This window comes from Tursiops truncatus, chromosome 6, assembly GCF_011762595.2.
Source record: "Tursiops truncatus isolate mTurTru1 chromosome 6, mTurTru1.mat.Y, whole genome shotgun sequence".
In the NCBI taxonomy this organism is placed as follows: Eukaryota; Metazoa; Chordata; class Mammalia; order Artiodactyla; family Delphinidae; genus Tursiops; species Tursiops truncatus.
The window spans coordinates 94,399,478-94,416,806 of record NC_047039.1 but is presented as its reverse complement, the minus strand read 5'-3'; the positions used below and the strand labels follow the sequence as shown (position 1 = coordinate 94,416,806).

The following is a 17,329-nucleotide window of genomic DNA, read 5'->3' as shown; positions in this document are numbered from 1 at the left end:
TTTAAGAAAGACTACATTTCCTACATATAGCTGTACATATAACTGCGTGTCCCCAAAACTGTGTTTTCTTTTTTGATCTCCTTGGTAACCATCAGATTTAAGTTTGTCAATATGGATTCTCAAACAATAAGCAAAAAAAAAAAAAGTCTCCAGAAATGAGCAGTAGATAGAGGTGAATGCAAAGATATAAATCCACACCTGCGTTAAACTCTGAATCTGGAAGGGCTTCCCTGGTGGTGCAGTGGTTAAGAATCCGCCTGCCAATGCAGGGGACACGGGTTCAAGGCCTGGTCTGGGAAGATCCCACATGCCACAGAGCAACTAAGCCCGTGCCCCACAACTACTGAGCCTGTGCTCTAGAGCCCGCGTGCCACAACTACTGAAGCCCACGCGCCTAGAGCCCAAGCTCCGCAACGAGAAGCCACTGCAATGAGAAGCTCGCCCACCACAACGAAGAGTAGCCCCCCCGCAAGTAGGGAAAGCCCGTGCAACGAAGACCCAATGCAGCCAAAAAAAAAAAAAAAAAAACCCATTAAAAAAAACTGAATCTGGAAAATTAATTTTCTGGGTGCTTATGCAACTTCATTTATTATCTGAGTATCTACAAATACATAGCAACTGTTCATAAAAAACATATAAATAATACAAATCAGAAATATCACTTACAGTGCTTTTCAAAAGTTATATCCACCATATACAACACAGTCGTTGGGTTATAAACAGAGAATACATAAATACATATAATAAAATAGGGAAAGCACAATCACAGGGAGAGATGATCAGTTCTAACGTTCATGTTCTCCCCATATGTCGTGAAAGATCTCATATCTTAACCCAGCAAAAATAAAGGTTTTAGCCTGGACAGAAAGTTAGATAATTGTTTATCGCACTCCAGTCTAACCTCCACTGTGGAAGTGACTTACTTGTTAACTGTTTATTTAATAGGTAGAAGATTCTGTCATGTTAAACCTAAGGAGTCTGGGAAATAACAAAACTTTACCTCCAAAAGTTATACATATATGTAACCATCACAACCATATTCATCTTTTATTTCTTGCCTTTAAGTCCTTATCAGAAAGAAAGAAAGAAGAAAGAAAGAAAGAGAAAGAAAGAGAGAAAGAAAGAAAGCCATCAGAATACTAAAAAACACTGATTTTGGTCAGCCCAACCTTCTCCTACCGAGGGAAATCTATTTCTCGATGTATTTGATAACAAACACAAATCACTGTGCGCAGCCTCAGACGGGTTGGGGGGGCGGAAGAGCCCTTCGGAGAAAGCCCTTCTCCGTCAGAAACAATAAATAAGGGACGCAAGCGATGCACGTTCCTTCACACACGCCCCAAACGCACCTTGGCGTGCCTCGCGGGAGGGAAACAAGTCTGGCAAAGCACCGAAACACCTCTCTCCCTCTCTCTCCATAACCTCCTCAAGACTTGAAAACTAAGAGAGCAGATCTTTTCTTTCCCCTTTCCCGCCCTCCTTCCCACCTCCAACAAACCCCAGAGAGGGAGCGGGCGAGCCAGACCCACGCAGCGCGCCCGCGGCCGCGGCGGCGACAGGAGACGCTGGGCGGCGGGCCGGCCCCAGAGAGACAACCCAGAGCCGCGGCCGCCGCTCGCTCGGCCGCCGGGGGTTTCTACCCCCTCACGCCCCCGAGGCCGTCGCCGGCAACGTCCGGCCGCCCGGCTCTCAGCCCTGACTCTCGGCCTTCTCGCGCCACCCCCCCCACAAGCCCAGAGGAACAAAAGGAGGGTTCAGCCGGGTCACTGCTAGGCCGCCGGCGGGGGGGAAGCGGCGCGGACGCCAGTGCGACCGCCCCCCACACAAAGGGGCTCCCGGTCCCGGGCGCAGCGTTGGCGCGCTCGTCCCCGCCCCGCGCGCGGGCTCTCACCCACCTGCAGGTGTCTGTGCGTCTGTCCATAGGAACGCGGGCAGCGAGGGGGCCTGTAGGAGCCGGGCAGCAGGGGCTGGAGGGGGCGGGACGGAGGGAAGGGAGGGAGCGCGGCCACAGGGCCGGGGAGCGAAGGCAAGTAGAACGGGAAGGCGCCGGACGGGCGACGGACCGAGGGGCTGGGGGCGGGGGCGCCAGCCTGGCTCCGCCGACCGGCGCGCGCCGCTCCGTGCGCCCCGAGCTCCGCGCGCCCGACTCCGAACGCGGCGGGCAGGCGGGGGGCGGGGCGCGGGCGGGGGCGGGGCCGGCGAGCGGGGCGGGGGCTCGGACCCCGGCCTCCAGCCGGCACCGGAAACGCGCTGTGGTCCGGGAGACCCACAGGAAGTGTGTAACGGCCCTCCCACGACGCGCACCGAGCTAGCGGCGGAGGCTGTCCGGAGGAGGTGTGGACCGACCCTCCTGCTACAGACACGCGACCACGAGCTCGGTCTCCGCAGCCCGACAGGCGTGGGAGCCACGATCCCCTCAGCGTTCTCAACTGGGCAGCACCCCCCCTCCTGCCACACGCCCCAGGCCCGCGGCCCCCGCTGCCCTTCGCAGCTCCGTACAGCTCCACCTAAACGCCAGGATCAGACCTCCTTGCAAGACCCTGGGTCTGCCAGGCGTGTGATACCTGTTTTAACGCGCTGAGTGGAGTCACTTCTACATCCAGGCATGTGCAAGAACACCTCCGATCGACAGACGTACAACCCACAGTCACCGCTACCCGGTGGAAGTTTCTAATACAGCTACAACCACACGCACCCATCCCGTGGAGGGAGCCGGTCTGCTGAATAACACCTAAAACACACTAAGACCGGGAAGCATATAATAAGACCACCTGCACAGCTCGGCACAAGGGAGGTAAGGCTGGACCAGGCGCCCTCCACCTTTATCTTATCCACCAAACACTTTCATAGTACTTACACTAAGTGCTTAGCGAATATTAATTTGCTTAATCCTAAGAACTCTATGAAATGGGTCTTGTTAGCATTGCTGTTTTGCACAGGAGGAAACTGAGGCACAGAGACAGTAAGAAAGCTGCCCAAGATCACATAGTAGGAGGAACCCAGATTCGTCCCAGGCAGTCTGTCTCTGTGCTCCTTTCTACTTACAGCCCTAAGCATCTCCAAAATAATAATAATGGCAATAACTATCATTTAAAGCATATCTGATTAGCCATATGTAGTGCTGACATCTTGGCCTCACCCCAGCTGTGACAGGGAAACCTCATTCCCTCCTACCCTGGGGTAAGTGAGGGGAGAAAAGAGTATGACTGAGCAGAAAAAGAGACTAACTTCTGAACAAAGGAGAAAGGATTCCTAACACCTGTGTCTATCAACACTCCTCCTGGCTGAATTTAAAAATCTTTAAACATTTTTGATAAATAATGTGTCCAAAAAAAAGAAAAAAAACCAGGGACTTTCCTGGTGGTGCAGTGGTTAAGAATCTGCCTGCCAATGCAGGGGACACCAGTTCAATCCCTGGGCCAGGAAGATCCCACATGCCACAGAGCAACTAAGCCCATCCACCACAACTACTGAGCCTGCGCTGTAGAGCCTATGTGCCACAACTACTGAGCCCACATGCCACAACTACTAAAGCCTGCACGCCTACAGCCTGTGCTCCGCAACAAGAGAAGCCACTGCAATGAGAAGCCCGCACACCGCTACGAAGAGTAGCCCCTGCTTGCCACAACTAGAGAAAGCCCACGTGCAGCAACAAAGACACAATGCAGCCAAAAATAAATAAATAAAATAAATTTATTAGAAAAAAGAAAAAACAGTTAATCGCCACATGTTTCAAGTACATAATCCTGTGGGAAAATTGAAATCCTGTGCATTGCTGGGAGAAATATAAAATGGTGCTGCCACTATGGAAAACACTATGGAGGGTCCTCAAAAAACTAAAAATGGAATTACTATGTGATCCAGAAATCCCACCTCTAGGTATATATATCCAAAAGAATTTGAAGCAAGAACTTAAAGAGGCATTTGCAACCCATGTTCACTGCACCATTATTCACAATAGCCCAGAGATGGAAGCAACCAAAATGTCCAAGGATGGATGAATGGATAAACAAAATGTGGCATATACATACAGAGTATTATTCAGCCTTAAAAAAGCAACCCTGTCACATGCTACAACATAGATGAACCTTGAGGACATTACACTAAGTGAAATAAACCAGCCGCAAAACAACAAATACTGTATATAAGGTACCTAGAGTTGTCAAAATCACTTATATAAGGTACCTAGAGTTGCCACAATCATGGAAACAGGGTATTATGGTGGTTGCCAGGGAATGAGGGGATTATGGAGAGTTGTTGTTCCATGAGTATAGAGTTTTAGTTTTGCAAGATGAAAAAGTTCTAGAGATCTGATACACAACAATGTGAGGATAAACCACTGACCTGTACACTTGAAAATGGTCAAAGGGATAAATTTTGTATTATTTGTTTTTTACCACAATTAACTATTTAAATGCAGTCCCATTTGTTTAAAGGATATTTCCACCTTGATGAGTTTTTTAAATGATGCAGGCTTCCAGCTATGATGAGGTACCTTGTTGAACAAACTAACTCTCCCACTAAAAGCTATAAAAAGCTGCATTAAAAAAAAATAAAAGCCTGTTTAAACCTGTTATACAGCAATCCAGGCAGCCAAGGCTTGAGATTCCCAAGAGCCCAGCAAGAAGGGAAACATGATGAAGTGAATCCTCCATCCTAAGCCATGTTTCCTCCTTATGGCATTGTTGATCTGTGTCTAGGAGTATAGAAATCTGAGAGAGGCATCCTAGAGCTTTCAATAGTCTGATTGGGCTGGAGATACAAATTTTGGAGGTCAAGTCTATCAGGGTAACTAGGGCTTGAGATGCTAAGATCCCAGAAGAAAGGCAATCACAGTAAAAGGAGTCAGTCATTCTACATATTTTCCCTCAAAGCATTTGCTGATTCCTAGCCTGTTCATGCAAGGGGCAAGAAGCCAGGAAATCAAGCAGAAAGCAGTTGTTAACAGGAAAAAAAAAAAAAAAAAATCTAAGCAGAAGTTTTTGGCTGTCTTACTGTGCTGGAAAGAATTAAATAGAATTAAAGTTCTTAGACTTATAGTAGTAGAGACTGGCTAGGATGTGACTGCCTTATAATCATTTGGTACTTTCTCAGATAAATATATGGTCAATTGTGTACACTTTTAAGTTGCACTAACATTGCTTTTGTGCTTTTCGTGACTAAACAATATTTTTCATTAACCTTACAGTAATGGAAACCTCAACTTGTATTATGGAAAAGTTTTTTAATGTATTATATTTTTTAATTTCTGAAGTTCTATTTTTATTTTATTCTGCTGTTTTTCAACAAATGATGCTGGAACAATTGGATTTCCCTAGTCAGAAATATGAAATTTGATCCACACATTGCACATGTACAAAAATTAACTTGAAATGCTAAATACACCTAAATGCAAAACTTAAAACTGTAAAACTTCCGTAAGTTTTCAGTTAGGCAAAGATTTCTGAATTGTACCGAAAGCATGATCCAGTAAAGAAAAAGATTGATAAGTTGAACCTCATCTATTTTTTAAAAATTTTATTTTTGGCTGTGTTGTATCTTTGTTGCTGTGCGTGGGCTTTCTCTAGTTGCGGCGAATGGGGGCTACTCTTCGTTGCAGTGCGCGGGCTTCTCACTGCGGTGGCTTCTCTTGTTGTAGAGCATGGGCTCTAAGTGTGCAGGCTTCAGTAGCTGTGGCATGTGGGCTCAGTAGTTGTGGCTCACAGGCTCTAGAGCGCAGGCTCCGTAGTTGTGGCACATGGGCTTAGTTGCTCCACGGCATGTGGGATTTTCTCAGACCAGGGCTCGAACCTGTGTCCCCTGCAATGGCAGGCAGATTCTTAGACACTGCACCACCAGGGAAGCCCAAACCTCATCTATTTAAAAAAATTTTGTTATTCCTGTATCACTGGTAAGAGAATAAAAAGACAATCTATTGAAAGGGAGAAAATATTTGCAAATATCTGAAAAATTACTTGTATCCTGAATATATAAAGAGCTCCCAAAATTCAATAATAAAACAAACAATGGAATAAATGTGGGCAAAGATTTGAGCAGACACTTCATCAAGACGATATACGCATGTCAAATAAGCACATGTAAAGATGCTCATCCTCATCAAGGATATGGAAGTTAAAATACAATTAGATACTACTGCATACTTATTAGAATGGCTAAAATTTAAAAGGCTCTACATATCAGGTGTTGATGAAAATGTGAAGAAATGAAATCCTATACATTGTTAGTGAAATGTAAAATAGTATAACCACTTTGGAAAAAAGTTTGGCAATTTCTTAAAAAGTTAAATATATGCACACCATATGATCCAGTCATTTCATACCCAAGAGAATACAGGGACTTGGTACATGAATGTTCACAGAAGCTTTATTTGTAATAGCCAAAAGCTGGAAACTACCCCAATGTCTATCAACAGGTGAATGGATAAACAAACTGTGGTGTATTCATATAATGGCAAACTGCTCAGCAGTAATAAAAAGGAATGAACTATTGATATATGTAATGATAAGAACAAATTTCAAAGTAATTATGCAGATTGAAAGAAGCCAAACAGAAAATACATACTGTATGGCTCCATTAATGTAAATTCCAGGAAAATGTAAACTAATCTATAGTTATAGAAAGCAGATCAGTACTTGCTGGAAATGGGATCAAGGATGGGCATAAATGGCTACAAAGGGGCAGAAGGAAACTTGGATATGTTCATGTGTTTGGATAGTTGGTGATGGATAGGTTGACAATGCAAAGAGTAAACATATAGGTAAATTTAAAGACTTTTTTCTCATTTTTTTAATCTTTAAAAGGATAATTCACTGTTATCAAAAATATTAAACAATATACTGTAGAGTTTAAAACATATGTGGAAATAAAATGTATGACAAAGTAGTACAAAGGATGGGAATGGGAAATGGAAATATTTTGTGAGATTCTTTCAAGGAAGACAGAAATTGAAGACCAGAAAAGAAGAACAAAGATATACAGAACAGATGGAATAAAGCAAATGGTAATTAATAACTTCCCAAAACAGAAAGCACCAGGTCAAGATGGGTTCACTGATGAATGCTAACAAACATTTAAGGAAGAAAATTATACCAGTTCTCTACAGTCCCCTTCAGAAGACAGAAACAGAAAATATTCCTAATTCATCCTGTGAAACCAGCATTACCCTAGTACCAAAACCAAAGAAAGACATTTCAAGAAAACTACAGACCAACATCTCTCATGAACTTAGATGCAAAAATCCTCAACACAATATTAGCAAATTGAATCCAACAACATATAAAAAGACTTACATAGCACAGTTTTCTTAGCCTGTTCAGCCTGCTATAACAAAAAGAGACTAGGTAGTTTAAAAACAACAGAAAGTTATTTTGCACAGTTCTGGAGGCTGGGAAGTCCAAGACCAAGGCACAGGCAGATCTGGTGTATGGTGAGGGCCTGAGCTCTGATTCACTGGTGGCACCTTTTTGCCATGTCCTCGCTTGGTGAAAGGGACCAGCTAACTCTCTCTGAGGTCTCTTTTATAAGGGCATTAATCCCAGTCATAAGGGCCCCACCCTCATGATCTAATCACCTCCCAAAGGCTCCTTGGGGGGTTAGGATTTCAATATATGAAATTTGTGGGCATAAGAACATATAGGCCATAAAAACAACCAAGTGGGATTTATCCTAGGTTTGCAAGGATGGTTCAACTTTCAAAAGTCCATTAACGTAATCTACCACATCAACAGGCTGAAAGAGAAAAATCACATGATTATACAAATAGATGCAGAAAAAGCATTTGACAAAGTCCAACACCCACTCATAATAAAATATTTCAGTAAGCTAGGAATAGAGGGGAACTTCCTCAATTTGATAAAGAATATCTACAAAAAACCTACAACTAACATCACACTTAATGGTGAGAAACTAGAAGCTTTCCCATTAAGATCATGAATAAGGCAGGGATGTCCCCTCTCACTACTGCTTTTCAACATCATACTGGAAGTGCTAGCTAATGCAATAACTTAAAAGGAAATAAAAGGTATACAAGTTGGGAAGGAAGAAATAAAACTCTCTGTTCACAGATGACATAATTGTCTATATAGAAAAGCTATAAAAATTACCAAAGAAACTTCTGGGAACTAATAAATTATTATAGCAAGGTTGTAAAATACAAGGTTAATATACAAAAGTCAATCACATTCCTATATACCAGTAATGAAGTGAAATTTGAAATGTAAAACACATTATCATTTATATTAGCACTCAAAAAATTTAAATATTCAGATACAAATCTAACAAACTATGTGCAAGATCTATATAAGAAGACCTACCAAACTGTGATGAAAGATATCAAAGAATAACAATAAATGAAGAGATATTTCATGTTCATGGATAGGAAGACTCAATACTGTCAAAACATCAGTTTATCCCAAGTTGATATATAGATTCAACTCAAAGCCAATCAAAATCCCAGCAAGTTATTTTGTGAATATGAAAAAACTTATTCTAAAGTTATATGGAGAGGCGAAAGAACCAGAATAGCCAACTCAATATTGAAGATCAAAGTTAAGATTGACATTACCTGACTTCAAGACTTACTATAAAGCTAAAGTAACCACATAGCGTGGTATTAGTGAAAGGATAAATAGATCAATGTAGGAGAATAGAGAGCCTAGAAATATACCCACATGAATATAGTCAACTGACCTTTGACAAAGGCGCAAAGATAGTCTTTTCAACAAATGGTGCTGGAACAACTGGATATACACATGCAAAATAATAAATAAACAAAGGCTTTACACCTTTCACAAAAATTACTCAAAATGGATTACAGATTTAAATGTCAAATGCAAAACTAAAACTCCCTAGAAAATATCATAGGAGAAAACCTAGATGACCTTGGGTATGGCAATGACTTTTTAGATACAACTCCAAAGGCATGATCCATGAAAGAAATGACTGATAAGCAGGGCTTCATTAAAATGAAAAACTTCTGCTCCGCAAAAGACAATGTCAAAAGAATGAGAAAGCAAGTCACAGATTGGGAAAAAATATTTACGAAAGACACATCTGACAAAGGATTGTTATCCAAAATATACAAAGAACTCTTAAAATGCAACAATAAGGAAACAACCTGATTTAAAAATGGGCCAAAGACCTCAACAGACATCTCACCAAAGAAGATATAGAGGAAAGTAAGCATATGAAAAGATGTTCAACATCATATGTCACAAGGGAATGGCAAATTAAAGCAACAATGAGATACTACCACACACCTGTTAGAATGACTAAAATCCAAAAACCTGGCAATACCAAGTGCTGACAAGGATGTGGAGCAACAGGAACATGCTGCTGGTGGGAATGCAAAATGGTACAGCCACTTTGGAAGACTATTTGGCAGCTTTTTTTTTTTTGACAGTTTTTTTTCTATTTGGCAGTTTCTTACAAAACTCACTCTTACTGTACGTATATTTTCCTTCCTACAGTTTCCTATCCTAGAAACTGAAAGTCCTCTTTGTCTTGTTCCTTCACAAAAAAATTTATTGTTCATTGTTGTATAAGCTCAAGTTCTAACCACATCTTTGAGTTACTCATGTCTGAATGCTTCCATGTTTATGTGCAATGCATATGTTAATACTTCTATTTGTTTTTCTCTTGCTAATCTATCTTTTGTTAGTCTAATTTACAGGAAAACTTAAGATAGGTAGAGGAAAAAGATAGGTAGAGGAAAAAGACTTCTTTTCTTCTACTTAAGAGGATTATTTAAGAGGCACTATTTAAGGGAATTCCCTGGTGGTCCAGTGGTTAGGACTTGGCACATTCACTGTTGGGGCCAGGTTCGATCCCTGCTCGGGGAACTAAGATCCCACAAGCCGTGTGGCACAGCCAAAAAAAGAAAAAAGAAAAAAAAGGCACTATTTAAGAGGATTTGTTAAAATATAGGATTACTAGCAACAAACCATCTTTAAAATGTCTGAATAACTTCATCAAACACTAAAAAGCCAAATGGCATGGTTTCCCTCCATACCATTCTATTTCAGAAACAGGGGTCAAATGGATACTGAACCACACACAAAATGGCCATTCAAAACTTCTGGGAGACTCTACAACCTCAGTGCAGTTAATGGGCAAGATCCAAGAGAAGGGAACACATGAATTCATTAAGGCAGCTGGGGGATGTGGCAAGAGAGAAAGCTTTAGCAATGTAGCTGTGGTACCTTTATTTCTGATAAAATAGTACAGACTGCTCACTACTTCTTAGTGATAATAAGCGAAAACAGGCTGCAGAGGACCTCATCCAACTCCCTCAATTACTGATATGAAAACCAGGGCCCTGTGGAAAGATTTTCTTCTGATATCCTAAGGCCTTTTAATTAGCAAGTTCATGTTTTAGTAACCAAACTCCAGAATTCCTGCCTCACAATATTTTCTAGTTTTTATTTTCCCAAAGCTTTGAAGCCATGTGGAAAATGCAGAGAAAGAAGAAAAGTCTTTAGAAAATTTCAGTAGAAAAGGAGTCTGCTGGCAACATCTGACAGGGATCCTAATGTGGCTGGAAATGAACAGGAGATGCCAAGGGAGTTGTGAGCCTGCCATATCAAAGTCAATCTATCTGGGCTTCAAGGAGGGGGAAGTGGGGTCTTCAAGTTCTATCCAAGGCCAATGTACTGGGAGGTTGTTGGAAAGGGCTTGTTAATTTTGACCTTGGGCTAGTCCTTTCCTATCTCTGATCCTCTGTTTCCTGATTTGTAAAATACAGATTAAGTGCTCCTAATGTTATGATTCTACAAAATGTCAGAATTAGCTAAGTTGCTTAACAGCACAATAATATTAAAGTGAGTGGAAGGTGAGAAGTGAAAGAATTACACTGAACAAGTATTTTTAACTGATTAAAAGGAAAGATAGGAGCTTAAAAAAAATAAGTTTAACTTTTTTAAAAAAAGAAATGAAACAGAGAAGGACCCTGTGGGGCCATCCTAGGTACAAAGCCTTTCTGTATCCCCTATTTCTTGTTTGTAGGAAATAGGCTTCATTCAGCCTCCTTGACCTTCACTGAGTTACAAAGGGCAGATTCAAACAGTTGCTAATCAGGGAAGGGAGGGAATGCAGAAACAGGGGAGGAGCAGTCAAGAAACAATAGTGCAGCCTTGGGGCAGGGTCCTGGTTCCTCCTCAAGGAATATATATAACAATATCTTTGCATTCTTCTGTAAGAACTAACGCCCCCACCCAGGTGGAGGATGGTAACTTCAGGCTGAGCACAAGATTTCTGAAACACCTCTCTGTTACCTCACCACCAACCAATCAGGAGACAGTCACACAGCGCTCACCCCAAATTCTGCCTATAAAAACTTCTCCCTGAAAACCATTGGGGAGTTTGGGTTTTTTGAGCACAATCCACCCATTCTCCTTGCTTGGCCCTGTAATAAACCTTTCTCTGCTACAAACTCCAATGTTTCAGTTTGGCCTCACTGTGTGTACTGCATAGGAACTTGTGTTCGTAACAGAAATACAAACAAACTATTGCATTAGTTTACTAGGACTACAATAACAAAATACCACAGACTGAGTGGCTAAAGCAACAGAAATTTCTTACAATTCTAGAGACTAGTCTGAGATCAAGGTGTCAGCAGGTTTGGTTTCTTCTGAGGCCTCTTTCCTTGGCTTGCAAATGACTGCCATCTTGCTGGTCCTCACATGGTCATTCCTCTGTGTGTGCCTCCTTGGACTCTCTTTTGTGTCCAAATTTCCTCTTATAAGGACACCAGTCAGACTGGATTATGGCCCACCCTACCCTAAAAGCCTGGGTTTTACTCACCTCTTTAAAGATCTTATCTCCAAATACAATCAATTCTGAGATTCTTGGGGTTAGGACTTCAACATATGAAGGGGGCATACCATTCAGCCCATAACAACCATCTATTCTAATGTTCTCATTTCAAAACACTGTGACCAAGTGCACACTTCTGGGGAGGAATTATCTTAGGATATTTTTACATACTTTAAAATAGGATATATATACTGCAGTTAGTTGAATTACATCAATAATATTTTCCTATAGGTAAAATACCTTACACTTAGAAAGGTAGTTAACAAAATATACTTTTTCTTTAATTTGTCTTCACAAATAGTATTTATTAAGTAGTTTATTATGTGATTTCTATGAAAATGTAATATAGAAGATTTTCTTTAAAACAAGTTTATAAAACTCTAAAATATCATTAGTATACAATCCTAAACTGAAAAGTTTAAAACAGACTAGTCTCATTTTACGTGGGAAAAAGATATGAAAAAAGTAATGTTGCTGCTTGACCCCAACTGATTACTAATAATACTTTTCCCAGAAGATGATGGTGTATGAGATACAGGACTCAGAGGGCAAAACTCACAAAATAAGAAAAATAGAATATCTTAGAATTCTACTTAATGATGCTTATGTTTGGTTGGCTAGCTGTTTTAATTACAATTTCAAGTCTTATAGATACAGAAATTCTATTTTTTCCAGAACAAACATGTATATCCTTATAATAGGGATGAAAACAAACATTCAATTTTAACTATTGAACCCTTTTACTTTTTGAGCTTAGCGGTCAACATTTTTTTTCTCTTCACAGCCTGGCATTCATCTGATTCATTAGCTTCTCCAATTTGATTGCTAGGGCCATGTTTCCTTTAATCTTCAATCTTCCTGACATGAATGCTATTGTTGGTTTTAGTTTCCCTAAAAAGAGAAAATGAGAGAGGAAAAATCAGTCATTAGTGCCCTTAGGGATGTACCGCTTCAAGAACATGCTTATAAAAAGAATCTCTGAGTTCTATAAACCTCTGAAACACAGAAATTTCTTTTATAGCATCTTTTTATCAGTATCTTGGGAATCCCAATTCCTAGATTTAGATTTTAACAATATCTTGTAATATGAGAGATAATATAAAAGCAACAATCAACAAAAGATTATACCAAAAAGCGGAAGAGGTGACATGTACAGTACACTAAAGAATAGATGGCCCTCAAATGAACTGTAGTAAACAAATACTATCTATTTTAGTTATTTTCCAATCTATTATAGTTCATTAAACTCTTAATATTTCAAGTTTAGAGTCAAAAAATCAAATGGTATAAATGCATATAATTTTCTTAAGAAATGACATTAAAAGTGTAGTGTATGGACACAGAAGTACATCTTAGCAGTATTTTAACCACAGGAATGCCAGCATGTAAAATGGTGGGCATTAAAACAGAATTGTAGCTAATAACAACATATAATAAATAGGAGTGCCATGAAAGAAGGGAACTTTGTTTTTATTTGCTACTCTCATTTCCCAATCTTTTCACTGTTAGGCTTCAGCTAAAAAACTGGCTCCTTGCTCTCTCACTCTACAGTGAAACCCACCAGTCCACAGCCCCACTCATGCATACACAGCTTCCAATCAGCTTTACATAGCCTTGCTTGTTAAAGATGAATGGGCAGCAAATGGAGACCAGGAAAAAAAAAATCACCCCAAAACCAAAAACAAATCAAAGCAATTTGGGGGAAACAGAGACTGCAGGCATAGAAGAAACAGAAACGAAATAAATGAACAAATTAAAAATTCTGTAATTCATGTCCTCATTGATAAGACAAGCTGTGACAATGTGTCAACAACAGGATGCTGGAAGAAAAGGGGTGAGGAGGAGAAGCACAGGAAATGGGTATTGAAAAGAGAGGAAGTGGGAGAAGCAGGTGAAGGGGAATGGAATGGGGTAGAGTGAGGAGGAAGAAGGGGGCAGTAAGAGAAGAAAAAAGAAGCTGAGAAAACATGAGTGAACTCTTGGAAATTAAGATTTTGACATATCCACAATATTACAATGTAATAGAAAGGAGACACTTGCAATCTTCTGGTCACAGCAGTCTCTCTATTGCAAAATTCCCCCGCCCGCTATTACAAAAGCCTCTCTCTATGAACCAGCACCCCCCCACCACAATAATCTTTTGAAATAAAGTTTTCCTTACTATATATACATATATATTTTGTTAAAGGAAAGAATAATGCCCTAAATATAACATGATTAAATCAGAGATATAATGTTTTCTTCAGAAAGTGGGAACTGAGAAAACTGAGATAGCTATCAAAGAAATAATATAAGATACATTCCCAAAGAGCCCATCAAGTATTCAGGAAGATGAATGAAAAAAAGCCTTGTATCATTGTGAAATTTCAGAACACTACAGAGAAAGAGATCATTTTGATTCCAAAACTTTCAGAAAGGGGAGTGGTGGATACAAAAGATTAAGAATACTATCAAATCCTCCATGGTAATCTTAGAAGATGGAGCAATGACTTCATTTTCTGAGGGAAAATGAATTGCAACACAGAAATCTCTACCCAGACAAATAATCAGTGTGCTGGGATAATACAGGTAGTTTTAGATACTCACGAAAATTGCCTCTTATGTATCCTTTCTAATGAAGCTACTGGAGGATGGGTGCCACCAAAATGAGGATGTAAACCAAGAAAAAGAAAGAGATACAAGAAACAGGAGATTCAATGCAGGAGAGAGTTACAGAAATTTCTAGGATCACAGCTGTGTAGCAGACTTAATGAGCTATCTGTTTAGAACCCATTTCTTTTTCTTTTCTTTTCTTTTCTTTTTTTTGGCCATACCACACACCTTGCAGGATCCCTGACCAGGGATTGAACCCAGGGCCCCAGCACTGGAAGCGCGGAGTCCTAACCACTGGACGATCAGGGAATTCCCCATGAGTTATCTGTTTGGATTGTAATAAGAAGACAAAGAGCTCCAGAAAAAAGTACACTGACAGGTAATCTGACACAGGGAGAATGAATTCTTAAAACTCAAAAAAAAAAATTAAATTAAACAGATAAAAAAATCCAGTTACAATGGGAAAAGGACCTGAATAGACATTTCTTCAAGGAATATACACATATGACCAATAAGCACATGAAAAAAAAGTTGAACAGCATTTGTCATTAGGGAAATGCAAATCAAAACCACAATGAGATATTACCTCATACTCACTAGGACTGCTATTGTTAAAAAACAAAAAACAAAAACAAGTGTTGGTGAGGGCAAGGATACAGATAAATAGAAACCCTCATAGGTTGCTGGTAGGAATGTAAATGTTCAGGTGCAATGGAAAACATTTTCGCAGTTCTTCAAAGAGTTAAACATAGAATTACCATATGACCCAGCAATAAAGAGAAATGAAAACATAAATCTACACAGAAACTTGGACACAAATGTTTATAGCAGCATTGTTTATAACAGCCAAACAAAATATCTTTCAACAGATAGTCATAGAAAGAAATGAAGTACTGACACATGCTACAACTTAGATGAACCTTGAAAACATTATGCTGAGTGACAAGAGCCACACACAAAAGGTCACATACTGAATGATTCCATTTACATAAACTATCCAGAATAGACAAATCCCCAGAGAGAGAAAGCATATTAGCAGGTCCCATGGGAGGGGGGAGGCTGGAATGGGATGTTACTTAAATGGTATACGGTGTTCTTCTGGGGTGATGAAAAAGTTTGGAAACTAAAGAGAAGTGGTAGTTGCATAGCACTGTGAATGCAGTAAGTTAAACACCACTGAACTGTACACTTTACATGGTTAATTGTATGTTATGTGAATTTCATCTCCATTTTTAAAGAACAGAATTAAATACTGATACACGCTACATCCAGAATGAAACCTGAAAACAAGCTAAAAGAAGAAACACACTGCAAAGAAGCCAGTCACACAAAAAAATTCCATATATATGATTCTGTTCATATGAAAGTCCAGAATAGGGAAATCTACAGACACAGGAAGTAGATTAGTGGTTGCTTAGGGCTAGGGGCAGGAGATGGGGGATATGGGATTAACAGTTAATGGGTACTGGGTTTCTCTTTTTGAGGTGATGCAAATGTTCTAAAATCAGCTGTGGTGATGGTTGCGAACATCTGTGAATATGCTAAAAAAAAGTCAATTGTTTACTTTAAATGGATGAATTATATGGTATGTGAATTATATATCAATAAGTAAAAAAATAAAAAAAGCTACTGACATAGAACAATAAGTCAAATTGGTAATTAAAAATTTTCCCACAAAAAAATCCCAGGCCCAAATAGCTTCACTGGTTAATTCATAGGATATAAAATTTACACAAAAGTCAAATGTATTTATGTATACTAGCAACAAATAATTAAAAAAAAATTAACACAATAATTTCATTTAGAGTAGCATTAAAAAAGAATGAAATACTTAGGGGAAAAAAGCATGAACCATAAAAGAAAAAAATGACACATTAGACTATCAAAACCAAAATTTTTGTAACTCAAAAGATACCACTAAGAAAATGAAAAGATAAGTCACAGATTGAGAGAAAATATTTTCAAGTCACATGCATCTGAAGTTTATAAAGAACTCCTACAACTTAATAATAAAGAGACAAGTCAATTAAAAAATGAGCAAAGCGGGCTTCCCTGGTGGCACAGTGGTTGAGAGTCCCCCTGCCTATGCAGGGGACACTGGTTCATGCCCCGGTCCGGGAGGATCCCACATGCTGCGGAGCAGCTAGGCCCGTGAGCCATGGCCGCTGGGCCTGCGCGTCCGGAGCCTGTGCTCCGCGACGGGAGAGGCCGCGACGGGAGAGGCCACAGCGGTGAGAGGCTCGTGTACCGCAAAAAAAAAAAAAAAAAAAAAAAAAAGAGCAAAGGGATTCCTTGGTGGCGCAGTTATTAAGAATCCACCTGACAATGCAGGGGACATGGGTTCGAGCCCTGGTCTGGGAAGATCCCACATGCCGAGGAGCAACTAAGCCCATGCGCCACAACTACTGAGCATGCGTGCCACAACTACTGAAGCCCGTGTGCCAAGAGCCCGTGCTCCGCAACAAGAGAAGCCACCGCAATGAGGAGCCCGTACACCACAACAAAGAGTAGCCCCTGATTGCCACAACTAGAGAAAGCCCGTGCACAGCAACAAAGACCCAACGCAGCCAAAAAGATAAAATAAAAACGAGCAAAACATTTGAATAGACAGTTCATCAAATATAAACAGCTATTAAGCACATGGAAAGATGCCCGATATTATTAATCATTAAGAAAATGAAAATTCAAAGCACGAGATACCACCACACACCCGCTAGAATGGCTATGATAACAAAGACACTGCCATTTGTGACATAATGCATAAACCTCGAGGACGTTATGCTGCATGAAATAAGCAAGACACAAGAAGACAAAAACTGTATGATCTCACTTATATGTGGAACCTAAATAAGTCAAACCCACAGAGGCAGAGACTAGAATGCTGTGATGTTGGTCTCAGGGTACAAACTTTCAGTTATAAGGTGAA

General features: G+C 40.2%; 2 protein-coding genes across 9 annotated transcripts in view; both read right to left on the bottom strand.

Moving 5' to 3' along the window:
* Positions 1 to 2,033, bottom strand: part of KIAA1958 (KIAA1958 ortholog) — a 178,186-nt gene extending 176,153 nt beyond the window's left edge. For all 3 annotated transcript variants that reach the window (XM_019946452.3, XM_019946451.2, XM_073806413.1), the window contains exon 1: positions 1,896 to 2,033. The gene's annotated coding sequence lies outside the window, so the exon portion shown is untranslated. The remainder of the gene's footprint in view (positions 1 to 1,895) is intronic.
* A 1,642-nt stretch (positions 2,034 to 3,675) lies between these two features.
* HSDL2 (hydroxysteroid dehydrogenase like 2) overlaps positions 3,676 to 17,329 on the bottom strand; it is a 126,221-nt gene continuing 112,567 nt past the window's right edge. For all 6 annotated transcript variants that reach the window (XM_033858404.2, XM_019946410.3, XM_019946414.3 and 3 more), the window contains one exon: positions 3,676 to 12,702. In XM_033858404.2, the coding sequence (XP_033714295.1) occupies positions 12,590 to 12,702 (113 nt within the window). In that variant the 3' untranslated portion in view covers positions 3,676 to 12,589. The remainder of the gene's footprint in view (positions 12,703 to 17,329) is intronic.